Genomic DNA, 13,397 nt, shown 5'->3' with positions numbered 1-13,397 from the left:
CAAAAGTACCTGAGTCCATTTACAAAAGGGAGTGCAGGTGCTAGGAGTTCAAGTCCTGTTGACTTCAATGTAAAGATCAAAAATTTGAATGTTTTCAAAAGTTTACACATGGTTTAGAAACCCAAAATGCAGTGAGTTGTGTTGGGTTTAGGGCACTCCATCACACAAGCTTTTCTCATTGTGTTACTCTCCTTTTATGAGTTACGAACTATGTAGAACTGTATGTCTATATTTAACTTGAACATAAGACCTGTGATGTCTGTATATTATGATGTAGAATAAGATTTTATGGCAACACGCTCTCCCTTAGAGTACGGATGGATTTAGACCTGTTATTTTGCACCAGGGAAGCGTTCCTTGGGATCCTCATTGGGCCAGCGTGACAGCCACTTTAGTTTTAAAGTCTTGAGCATATTAAGACTAAAACTTTGCACGCGGTGTTTCTCCAATCGCTAAGCCTAGCTTACAAATTCGCATTTATGAGATTGTACTCAGTAAGTCTGCTCACCTTCTCTTACAGAATAACCAACCATGACTACAGAATCAGGATCGGACTCTGAGTCCAAGGATAAAGAGCAGGATCAGCAGGAGGGCGCTGCGCAGCAAGGGGCAGCGGAGACCCAGCCGCAGGAGCAGCAGCAGCCGAGCGAAGAGCATCAAAACGCGCTCGAGCAGTTCTCGGCTGTGGCAGCCCACAGCACGCCAGTGAAGAAGGAGCAGGTAAGGGAGCCTGTGCATGTATGCTCACTGCACACAACTAGCTACATGCCTGCTTTTACGGCTCCTGGGAAATAACAAGGCTGGTGTGTTAGGAGTGGAAATGTCTATTCAGATACACACGGAGGGCTGCTTAGTGTGATGCTGTAGATCTTGACTGGTTTGTCTTTAGCATTTAAAAAATGATAGTTCTCGCACAGAATGGTTTGAAATTCATGTCAAGTCTTTCTGCCGCCAGTGCTTAAATATAAGGAAGCATCTTCGATCTTGCATTTGCATTAGGTAGCAAACAGTGCCAATTCTTAAGAAGCTGAAAATGTTTTCAGAGTTCATTTCTTCTTCGACACCTGCCGAAAACTGATTTCATGCTTCCTTGTCTGATGTGTGAGCCATGAAGAATCAGTTGTCCCTTAAGCTTCTCATAGTTCTGAAATGACTGCATTATAATTACTTTAACTACTCATGTAATAGGTTTCAGAAGAGCTATCACATGCTTTTCCATTTGGTTCATTGTTGCACTTACTAAATTTGCAGAAGCTGCTTTTTTTTTTTTCTTGTTAATAATTTCCAGTCAACAGGATTAACAGACATCGTTCTTCATGGGTAAGTGATACACAATTAATGGGATACCTACAAATCACAACACTTAGCTCCGTAAGGTTATGACCCCCCCTGTTCACATGCACCTTTGAAGAGCAGAATGAGTCAGTCTAACTCCTCCTCCACCTTTTGAAAAATTCAGATTGTTTGGAGTCCCGTAATTTTGCCTAGTTGGGAGACAGTGCTGGTGAAGCAAGCAGATGTAAAGCATTACCTAAAATCAGTGTGAGTACTCCTGTAGAAGCTGTTTGGAGCTGGCTGTGGTCTTGGATTTTAAGCTTTTTTCCACAGAGCTACAGCCCAAACTTGCAGTTGGTGCAGAAGAAATGGGGGTGTAAGCAATTTCAGATACAAAGTATTTTTGTGTCTCCCTCATTTAGAGGTACGTTACCTAAATGCTTGGGACAACAAATGTGACAGGGTAGGATTTCTAGTGTTCATCGCTATTGAAGATCAACCATTGGAAGAACTGCTTTTTTTATTGTTAACTGTCAATAACCCTTGATCAGCCTCACTGTGTACCCACCAAAGACCTCTTTGCTCTTGCTCCCACATCCACCGATGATGGGAAAATTATAGTTTCCGAAATAGGTCAGAAATTGCATTTTGGGGAAGAGAGGCAGGGCTGCTTGTCCAAAAGAGAAAGGTGCTGCACAAACTGATCATTAATTTTAAGTGTGATTCTGTCAGGCCTAGGCATAGGTATTACTAATTTTGTTCTTCCAAACATCTTCAGTAAGCTTTCTGCCCAAGTTTCTTTTCATAATAAAAAAACCCAAACCAAAACAAGCCTCAAAATAACCACAAAAAAAACCCGTAGGCAACAAATCTGTTTGTTTGTTTGTTTGTGTTTATGGGGGTGTGTCTGGAGACCTGAGATGCTCTGTGTGAACCTTTCCTTTCCCAAAGGTCACCTGTGAGCCAGTGTCTGCAGAAGCCTTGATAGAAGAACTGGGTTAGTGAAGGGATATGTGAGACCTTCCCATTGAGATTACCCACCTGAATCCAAATATTGCTGTTGTAAGCTGACTGCCAAATCCAGCTGCAGTGATCTGCCTAGTATATTTTGTAGTGGCTTAAGTGTCTGTATCACAGGAAAGAACCACTTAAACAAAGCACTAAAAGACAGAGCTATTAGCAATTGTATAATTTTAAAAGCCCCAAATTGAAGGAGTAAATTTTCTCTCTTGTGTCTGTAATCGCGGTGTAGAAGTTGATGATTTTTGCAATCACACATGTGAGAGAACCTTGGGAAGAAAGATTTAAATTGCCAATCCATGACAGTGACTTTCGGTTGTCATTCTGTACGCACACAAGAAGAACATTTTAATGAAGACAAAAAGGCTTCTTCATGTTGAGATTAGCAGCTAGTAGAGAAATTAATCCTTCCTATCAGGTATGATAATGCAATCTTACTATCTTCCTGCATTCCTGTCTTGTTGAAAAAGAGCAAGAAGGCATCACATGGGTTGGGCACTAACTTTTCTGAGCAACTGCCATAAGTAGATGGGATTCACACATTGTGCAAGCTTGGTAATATCACTTCACACCCCAGTGAGAAGCTGCGAAGCATCAAAGATCATTACTGCTGAATCCTGTGACTCCAAAGGCTTGTTTTGAGCAGGGGGTCTAGCTTCAGAAGGCTTGAACATACCCCTTCATGTGTTGTAGTAAGGCACAGTAATATAGACAGAGATGAGAGAGCTTATGCTCAGAAAACACAAACCTTGAAGCAGCTTGTGCTGCCCTATAATTTAGTCCACAACACTGAAAATACTGCTAAAATACAGCACAGAAGTGTGTTGGAGAATTTAGGAGAAAATACAGCTATGCTTGCCGAGGTAGAAATAATTCACTGAGTGCATGGGTTTTTCACTGGCCACTTTTTTTTTCTAGATACCAGGATGTCAGATTTCTTTAGGAAGAAGAGGCTTAATACAGTCTGAAAGTACTTCAGTGCCTGAAAATGTCAGCATAGTTTGGGGGATCTTCTCTAATAGTTCTTGGCATGTTTTATTCTTCAGACAAATGAGAGAAAACCCTTTGTATGATTTTAACCTAGACACATTCCCCTGATCTTACTGTAGACAGGAACCTTAAAAACCAAAATAACATCAGTACTGTTTTTTAGAAATAAGCAAATGTCTGCTGTAGTCTTGAGATACTAAGTGTCTTCGTGAAGGAAAATAATCGCCAATCTGTTAGGATTCATAGGAATTGTTTGTGGGCAGAAGATGCTCCTAAAATTTAAATGGCTGCTGAGTGCCCTTGTTGTTGTGGGCTTATCTTTCAAGCAGCTTTCATGTTTTCTTGAAAAAGATTAATTACATGCTTCTGTTTGTTTGGTCTTTTTTTTGTTGGCGTGAAGTGCCAACTCTCACATGAGAAATCCAGTGAGCCACCAGATAAGACAGCATATTTTTTTCCAGCACAGGAATTACTTTTGCACCCACACAAGTGCATGTGCACCTGCCCTTGCAGATTTCTTTAACAAAACATACAGAAATCAGAGAGCCCCTCTGTCCATCAGCAGCAGCACAGCTCTTCACAGAGACATCTTCAGTCTCGTTTTTCGCTAGGCTGGACCACTTGCCAGCTGGCCACGGTCGTGGTAGAGGGGTAGCTGGCCTCAAGCCTTTTTGTGAGCCTGAGGGGACTGTCCCCCTTCGTCACAGCCGCTGTCAGCATTAAATGCTCAGCGAACAGCTAATCCACTGACATACATTGTGCCTTCATCTCTCGCCAGCCTTCAAGGTATGTGAGGACCTTGACATCCAGACATGGAGCTGGTGTCCAAGTGCTGGAAGGAGAAAGTCCTCAGCTTCTGAGCTAGGTGGGGGAAGAGCTGGCTGGTGCTGGGCTGCTCCTGAGGAAGAAGATCCACAGCTCAGGGAATGAGGTGGATTCTGAAATCACCTATTGCTTTTTCATCTTTCTAGCCCCACTTTCTTCTAGTCTCCCCACCCAGGGAAGCCCAGGAGACCATTGCTGTGTCCTCTCTTGCAGGGAAAGGAGAACCGTGGGGTCTTTTTGCAGTTGCCTCTTTGCAGTTTCTTGGGGCTTTGATGGGAGATGGCACTGTTGGTAGTGCAGCCAACTCCAAACTCCTGTTTTCCCCATTCACCCCGAGGCAGAGTGGAAGCATATGGCTTGTTTGTATGAAATCTGTCGGGGAAGGTTCCCTGTGATTGAGTGGTACGCTGTCGTTGCTGGCTATACGATGCAAGGTTGTTCTGGTCTCAAAGCAGATTAAAGCTTTTGGATGGATTTGCTCCATTCTCATGAAGGTTTTTTACATACAGTGAATGGAAACAGACATAGAGGATTAATTTACGATATATTTCCAACAATTGCTTGCTGCTTATTACACTGAAATCATTCAGAGCCAAAACAGTTATTTTTTCTTCCTTGTAGTGAGATAAGAGAATAATGTTATTTTTATTTTATTTAAGCTTTAGCTTAGGTATTACTGCACGCCTGTTGAGGTTTTGTTTGGAGACTGTCAGGGGCATAGCTGATGAGGAGGGTAATGACTGTGGCACAGTGCTGTTGCTAGGAAGAGTGAAGTGCTGTAAGGCTGTTCTGGCTTTCATCTAGCGCCATGGAGAGGACCACGGCTGTGCTGCATTACAGGAACTCTTCAAATAGTCTGACCCTCAGATAAACCCAAGCAAAAGTAACCACAGTTGTTTCTTCTTGCCCCTTTTCCCTACAGTGTATTTGTCTTTCAAATAGCACCTACTTCTCGCCAGAATTACCGGGCATCTGCAGAGAGCAAAATTCAGCCTCTCATCCTGTGTTTATCATTCATTAGCCAGCGGGCTGGACATGAAAGCTGTTTGGCCCCTCACTTCCATCCTGGATTTTTAACCCTTTGCTCAGACACTTGGGGAGCCTTTTGCTGTCCCAGGCATGTCAGCCTCCCCTGTGAATTCACACTGTCACAGAGGGATCCGTGCCCTCATTCAGGGGACTGTTTCCTTACTGACAGCAAAATTAGTGCAACCCTGATGTTCTTTTCCTGTTCTGTGTGACACCATGGAAGCATCATACAATTGAATAGGTACAATACTTAAAAGTAGCATCAAGAAACTGTAGGAATATCTGTTAATCACAGCATTTACCAATTATTCAGCATTTCCAACAGACCAAAAAAATAGGTCCAAGAAGTCCAAGTGGGATTTTCTGCCTAGGGAAACTGCAGAAGCCTGAAATATTTTTATGCATGCTCTCCTTTCAGGGATATTGTGTACATCTTGAAGTGAGGAGGGAGTGCTGGGAGGAATGTGGGAAGCCTTTCCAATAGATAAAGAAGACTCTGTCCTGCATCAGGGGCTTTCTCATTCAAACCCCACCTTAAATGCTCATTTAAATGCTTGGGTGTAGGGTGCATACTCTACTGCATGGCATGATTGGTTAATATCACTTCAAAAAGTCTTTTTCTTTCTCTTTATAGGCTACAGACAAAGAACAGGAGTTTGCTGCAGCGAGTGCAAAACAGTTGGAATACCAGCAGCTAGAAGACGACAAGCTCTCTCAAAGATCATCGTCAAGCAAACTTTCCAAGTCTCCTCTAAAGATCGTCAAGAAGCCGAAAAATATGCAGTGCAAAGTGACACTCCTGGATGGATCGGAATATGCCTGTGAAGTAGAGGTAAATTGCTTTTTGTCTTTGTTTTTCATCTGGTCTGGAGGAAAATAGTTGAAATTAAATCCCTAATTTAAGCAAAAGAATGAGTGTCGTGATATTTCAGCAGCGCCAAGCACAGAGATGCTTCAGTTGTTTTCTCTGGAGGTTAAAGATGTTGCAGAGATTTGAGCTGGGTAAGGGATTGTGAGCAGTCCCTGGAACAGCCAGAGACTTTGGATTAATTTTATGTCAACACAGGCCACAACAGAATGCAGAAAATGAATTATGGGCAGCAAAGCCCATAAAAAATGAAGGGTTTTGATCTCATCGGGCTTTGCTTTTTCTTGGTGCTCTGCTGAGTGGAGACTCATGTTGAGTCACTGTCCAAACAATAATTGTGAGATCAGTAGGGACATGAGAGATGCTCAGGGGAGGTGGGGGAAATGTCAGGAGCAAATAGCAGCGAGAGTGGGGAGTTTTATGTGCTTCTCCATGATGTCTCTGAATCATAACTGTGTCTAAACATTACTGGAAGAAAGTTGCTCGTGGTTTTCTGTAAGAAGACTCGCCTTCCCTGCTGGGACTCTGCCAGGAGCCTACTTTGGGGAGTGGTGGTCTTTGCTGCACTCTCACTTAGGAACCAGTCTGTGCCTGCAGGCAGACCCGTGCTAAGAGGAGGCCTTGCCTTCAACTCCAGAAGGTCACAGAGAAGCAGAAAGTGAGAAAATTCAGCATCTCTGAGTGGACTCCTTGCTCCGTTCAGCTGTCATTACTGAGGTGGTATTTGGACGGTGGAGCAGCCTGTCCTGAACCTTGTTGAGGCCATGCTTAGGAGGCCGTGCACATGAGGCACGGCTGAGCCCTGGCCGAGTGGCCGGCAGGAGGGGAAGGGGCCGTTGGAGTGTTCGGCAAAGCCAGCCCTCCTTTGGGCAACTGTGGGGTGCCGCCGAGAAGAAAAAACACCTGGGGAGAATGGCAGAATATAAAGGTAGAGGTGGAATACTCTGTAGGCTTGAAAGGGGAACATGCAGGAACACGAAGAAGGAGAGAGGGCGGAGGAAGGGAGTACCTGACTGGGAGCCAAGTCCCGATGCCTTTACAATCAGATCGCACTCCGTGCTTGCGTCCTCCAGCCGCTCTCCTTTTAAGTGCTTTGGAGAGTGGCAGGGAAGAACTTTATGGTTTTTACTGATCTGCCACTTCAGAGTTTGGGCCAAATTTTGCTGTGCTAGGTGTTACCTGCAAACAGGAGCTGCGATTTGACAGCACTTCCAGCAACTTAGCGCTTATGCTGTTGAGTATCTTCAGATTTCACTGGCCGAGTCCTTTGTTGTTTCCTTCAGTCTGGTGACAGCTATCTGGCCACATACTTTGTGACTATAAAATTGTAATTTCTTGACCTGCAGTCTGAGTTTTGTCTGTCAAGGATAGCGTGCAAACTGTTAAGCTGGAAGAATGACTAATACTAGCTTTGATGGAAAGAGTCAAACTCATTTCAGCCTTTGCCACTTGGTTGTAAAATGTGAGTCACTTTTTGGAATACAATCAAGCAAATTTTACCAAATAGGATTTCTATGGAAATCTTGTCTAGCAGGCTGAGCTTTATGAGAATATGAGATGGAGCAGAAAGGGAGATTTCTTAGGCCTCCATTTATGCAAAAAGATTATGTGAATAATACTTTACTTTAGGAAGTTTCACTTTTTCACGAAACTTGGACTCTGCTGGAGTTGAAGTGTCAAAATGCTAGTGTATAGAAGCCATCATGTTTTACTGCCTGTCAGGTTTCTCTGCTTTGCAAGTTTTGAACAGCTCTGTAATAATGTCCAGTATAAATTTTGTATGCATTTTTTTCTACTTACACTGCTGAAATATTTTGAAATTGTATTGACTGTCATCAATAATCACTTTATATGCTTCTAAGATGATCAGACTCCCTAGGCAGAATATAATATTGATGAGAATAGAGTTTGTAGAAGGATGAATCCCCCAATGACAAAGCTGTAAGGCTATGGTGATGAGAAGACCACTGGGTGTTGTTGAAACAGAAGTTGGTTAGGAGGCACAAATATTTCAGGGAACAATTGCAGCTGGAGTGATACATGCATTTACATACCTTAAATGGAAGATCCAGACTTTCCATCCTTCTTAGGTGGTATTGTCAATATATTGTGCATATTGAGGATGCAACTGCAGGTACCTGTCTGGCACAGCCCACTCCAGCCAGTGGGAATGTTTGATAGGGGAGTCCACTTCCCATGTCTGTAAAGTTCAGCCGCAGCAAAAGGGTGCTGTGTCCAGCCAAAAGAAATGATGTGACTTTCACTGTGCTTTTTCTCCCATGAAAACAAAGTATATACAGAGGGAGTTATTAGGGCAGGGAGTCTGAGGGTCTGTCTCAGAAGACACTTCAGAAACTGTGTAGGAGGCTGAAGGTTAAGTTCTCCTACAGTAATTCTGGGTAATAAAGTACTGTGGCTATTTCACAGCAGCTCAGTGCTACAACCTGAGAAATAATCTGTCACATTGCAGAAAAATGCTGTAATGTTTTAAGTATCACCTACAAGTGAACTTGCTGAATCCCTTGAAACTGGGGAAAAATGTACATATATATACATATATATAAACAAATAAAAATATATTGGAAGACCTAACAATATTGTGGAGGTCAGTAAATAAAAAATATTCCAAGATTAATTCCTTAAAAGAAAGGGGAGAGGGGTGGACAACACATGGCAATGAAATACTTAATATTTCCACTCCTTGTGTTTAACCCACTTAACTGAATATTTCAGTGTGGACAGTGGCCCAGGGTAGGGATGTGACAATTGGTGATGAGTCAGAAATGTTATCCCATTGTCAGCCTCTGTCTTCCAGCTCTGTCTGTGTGTCATGGCTCTACCCACTGAAGGCTACTAAGCCGTATAATCTAGAAGGACCAGAAACTCAGAAACCTAATTTTGAGCTAGAATAACAGCTCTGTCAGTGACTCTTGATTTGGACGTGGGCTAGTTATTCACCCCTTCAGAACTGTGTTCCCTAGTCTGGGAATTGGGGATTGTTATCAAATCCATCAGTTACTCTGTAGAGTGCTTTGCAAATGAGAAATGCTTTTATATATGTTAAATATTAATAGCATTTAAAGGAGCTTATTGCTCTCAAGTAGAGCACAACCTAAAGGTTATCAATTATGTGTTCATCCAGTTAATAACCTGACAGCCGAAATAGCACGTACTCACAGATTGAGATGCTTCTGAGGCAGGTTTGGTTACTCCATTATCCTCTTGATGTCCTTTGTTTCAGAAGCCCCTCTTTCTTATTCCATATTTAATGCTGAGCCTCTTCACTCCCTTCTGCTGTATTTTTCAGTCTCTCTCACGTTCAGTACTTTGCATTTGTGACGCCAGGAGTTTTTCATACTGTATGAGATGTAGCTACAAGGGAAAATGTCATGGAGCTAACTTCAAAGCTGATGTTAACAGTGGCTCATCTAATGTGGTGTCCTTTCAGTGAAAGGATCTTAAGCAAATGCCAGGTAAAAGCTTTCTCTTGAGCCCTTACAGTGTTACTGCCTGTGTGCTGTATGTGTCCTGACCCAGAAAGTCTGTCATGCAGTAAGATGTTAAGAAGCCAAAACCAGGTTAAGTAGGTAACCCAACCTGTTCATTCGTCCTCCTCCAAAACCATAAAGCAGAAGTGATACCATCTGTACAGCCACTCTCACCTGGAAGCATACAGGCAGTAGCGGTGGGCTTCCTTAAGCAGGGTGTTTCCTTTCAGAGGTGGGATGGCCACCTAATGGTGCTTTGCCTGTCCCAGGGACAGCCGTTGGCTTTTGGAGCAGAAGTGTTTGCTATACACTGAGATTGTCCCTGGTACTCTGTCAGAGAAAAACACTAAGCTAAGCAGTTCTCCCGTGTCATGAAGAAGCTGGAGGTTTCTAATGGGCGCGCAGTCACAGGAGTCGGTGAAGTCCGCTCAGTGGAATGGTGAGTGGTGGTTTCTACCCAGATGTCCACCCCCGCTGGAAGTGGTTCTTCTTGGGCTCTTCATTGCCTTCTCCCAGCCAGCATCAGCATCAGAGATACTTTTTGTCAAAAGCGGCCAAATCCGCAGATAGGGCCAAACCTGCACTGCAGAAAGGGTACTGAAGACTTCTCTGTTAAGCAGGCTATACTCTGCATTTGTTGGTTTGAAGAACCAAAGATAAAGGAAGATCCAAGACTGCAAATTAATTTCAGATAACCTTAAAAAAGATAATGAATGCACTAATTCAGGTTTTTCCTGAGATACAAGAAAACAAACAGAAAGAACATTTCTGGGTTCCTTCCACTTTAAGTAAGGATTTTCAAGTGCTATAGTACAATTGCGCTATTTGTAGGATTTATTTCCCTCTCTCTGCCCCCTCTCAATTTTCTGTTATCTAGACTACTGCATTTTAATTAAAAGATGCAAGTGGAACCAGCTGTCATCTTCTACCTTACATGTAGCCTAATTTGAAGTGTCTTCCTAAAACAGGTTGGAATTTGCCTTCATTTCTGTTCTAAATGTATACATGTTATTAATCGCAAAGTGAGATCAGAAAGCTCTAACATAACGAGTCTAAATAAATGGTAAAATAATTACATTTCATTTTCAAAGACTCAGCTGTCTGAGCCCATTGGTAATTTATACACTTTCTTCATTCCTGTACCCGCTAATACTTTCTTATCGTGCAGGACACCAGTAAATGAAAACAAATGTTTCCCCGGCAGCCTGTCTGTGGCATCGCTGCGGCACTGCATCCTAGAGTGTGCTGCCGTGGGAGTCAGATAGGCTGCAGAGCACAAGGGAAGCCAACACCTCAGAAAGCATTACTGGTATCCCCTCTTCTTAGTGGGTGGGGGTCAGCTGGGGAGGAGGGGACTGGTGAAAATACAATGTTTGGGGTTGGTGGTTTTTTTCCTCCAGTTTTCTCAGTGGTGCTGCTGCTGGAACCTGGGTAGTAGCTGGGTGTCTGGTGCTGTAGCTACCGCTATGCCTTTGTGATGAACCTCGGGCGGCGGCCTCCCTGATGGAGACACCGTTTTCTTAATGGGTTTCCCTGCATCCTTGGGTGACTTCAGAGTAGCACACTTGAGTTGGAATGGTGGAAGTTTTATTTCCGTACATTTGAAACCAGGGTTTATAACATGGGCAGAGGGAGGTTGGAGTGAACAGGTGGTCCCTTTGCCCTACACAAGCCTGTGCTGAAACTCCTTTTTGGACACAAAATGGGCATGAAATAAATGCATTCTCAAGTAGGTTGGAATATGGCATTTCACATGTTTTTTTTCCTCTTAAAAAGTTAGAGTACACAGACACTTCCTTAAAAAATAAATTGTTAAATTTGGTTGTAGGACAGGCTTGAAGAATAGAGAACAAGCAGACTTATTTCTGCCTTGCCAGCACTGCCAGAAATTAAGGAGAGCAGTGGCTGACTTCAATGCTGCATGTCTTCCTTTTCCTGGCTTGCAAGGCTACCTGTAGAGGAAAAACCCTTCTGCATTTCTGTAGGGCCGTGGGGGAATGCCTGGCCCCCATGTCCCCCTCCCCATGCAGCGTCCGAGCTAACCCTTCCCCAGGAGCTCTTCCAGCATGGACCTGTGCACCACTTCCACACAAGGAGGGTAATAACATTGAATTTCTCATGCGTTCTGAGGTAGGCTTCAAGGTCAGGAAGGAAACTTCTGTAATAAGATGCACTCTGCTTTCTGAAGGATATAGTTTCAGTTACCCCCTGCACATTTTAATTGTTTAACAAATTTCACAGTCCCTTGCAAATGGCTTTACATGTGGAACCGATTACTGAATGCAAGAAGGAATTTTTTTAAGTCTTCTCCTTTTGACCTACTCCTTGCTAACATTTCAGTTAATTTAATACAAAGAGCTTTGTTTTAGGTTTCTGTTCCTTCCCTGGGACATGTTTCAGTAAATGTGACTGGCTTGAGATGCATCATTGTTGTTATGCAGAATGTTTTCTGTCCCCAAACCCACTAATTAGGGCTGACTTAGATTAGCCAGGGGATTTAGTTAAGATCTATGTTACCTGACACATGTCAGTAGGGGTCCGAGTACTGCCTGAGTATGTTCCAGCTGAATAGAGTTAATATACAACTCTTCTGGCTCACTTTATCCAAGTACTGTAGGCAGCTTTTTATGAGTTAAAATACTTGTCAGGAAGCATGACAGTATGGAAATCAATACTGATACTGTCCAGCTCCTGCTAATCAGCTGTGAGCCTCAGCGGAACAAGGTTTTTTGCTTCAGTTTGGTAATTGAAACAGAAATAAAAGTGTTTGGGCTCCCCTTTTAGTAGTGGTGGTGGTGGTTGTTTTCATTATTAATACTATTATTATTAATAGTAGTATTATTATTACTATTATTATTATTTTACTGAAGCTAAAGAAATCTAAATCAAAAAAAGTCACTTCAGATTGAGCAAAGCCTATTGGAAACCCTACAAGGAGCAGGGAGGATGCCAGGTGGCAGTTGTGGGGCTAGGGCATTTCCTCCTCACCAGGAGAGGCTCAGCTCCCCTGCAGGTCCTCGCAGCTGAGAACATGTGGCCTGTGCGGTATTCAGGGAAAAGGGTCTCTTACAGCCTTAGTAAGAAAACCCAACTGAGCAATTAGATGGGGTCTCTTGTAGTTCATCCAGTTAATATGCAAGTATTTTACAGATACTGAAGGAGGACCAAGAATTGAAACCAAGTCACTCTTCCAGATGTCATACAGAGTAAACAACAGGTTGGACATTAAATTCTACCTTTTGGTACAGCAGAGGACATGGTCACAATCAAAATAAATGCCAAAAGTTTAAAATAATAACAGGACTAGATGCAGAAAATGGATATGGCAAGGACACACACAATTTTTTTTTGTTATCTCTTGCCTTTCGTTAATAGATCCTGAAAACTATTTGGGCAGTGAAATGATGGGTTTAGCAGACAAAAGTCTTAATTTTGATACTCTGGAGGCACCAGCCATTTTTCATAATGATGAAAATTATTGAGAGGGGTTGACCTACATTGACAAACAGTTCCAGCTGCCCTGAAACCAAGTTTTCTAGGGAATAAATGATCAGCTGAAAACTTCCTAGTGAAATGTTGCCTCCAGTTCCCTCCCCTTGGTGCACCAGTTGAACGTGAGCCAGACCACAGGAGCCTGTTCTCCATCTGTCGAAGTTTTAAGAAAACTTTTTGGTCATGCACAAAGCCAGGTACTGCAAGGCTTTTTGCTGTTTAACCTCTTTGCAAGAGCCCAGGAGAGGATGATCTTTCACTGACTTTTTGTGCAGACAGGTGGAGGTCTGCTGGGTCCAGGAGTCCTATCCTTGTCATCATCCTTGCTGATGGCCTCACCAGGGTGAAACTGTGTCAGCCCTTCCACGTTTGTCATCTCCAGGCTCATTGCCCGGGGGTGGTCCTCACCC

The 13,397-nt window shown here is 43.1% G+C and overlaps 1 protein-coding gene across 31 annotated transcripts in view; it reads left to right on the top strand.

Annotated features, from left to right (window-relative positions):
- The window catches only part of EPB41L3 (erythrocyte membrane protein band 4.1 like 3), a 143,302-nt gene that overhangs the window by 76,132 nt on the left and 53,773 nt on the right, over positions 1 to 13,397 (top strand). For 30 of the 31 annotated variants that reach the window (XM_056331813.1, XM_056331812.1, XM_056331810.1 and 27 more), the window contains exons 2-3: positions 521 to 720; positions 5,774 to 5,971. In XM_056331813.1, the coding sequence (XP_056187788.1) occupies positions 532 to 720; positions 5,774 to 5,971 (387 nt within the window). In that variant the 5' untranslated portion in view covers positions 521 to 531. The remainder of the gene's footprint in view (positions 1 to 520; positions 721 to 5,773; positions 5,972 to 13,397) is intronic. The other variant, XM_056331817.1, reaches the window with a different exon arrangement.

The sequence above is a fragment of the Falco biarmicus genome, chromosome 3 (assembly GCF_023638135.1).
Source record: "Falco biarmicus isolate bFalBia1 chromosome 3, bFalBia1.pri, whole genome shotgun sequence".
Classification (NCBI taxonomy): Eukaryota; Metazoa; Chordata; class Aves; order Falconiformes; family Falconidae; genus Falco; species Falco biarmicus.
The sequence above is the reverse complement of the archived record's forward strand: the minus strand, read 5'-3'. Positions and strand labels throughout refer to the sequence as shown.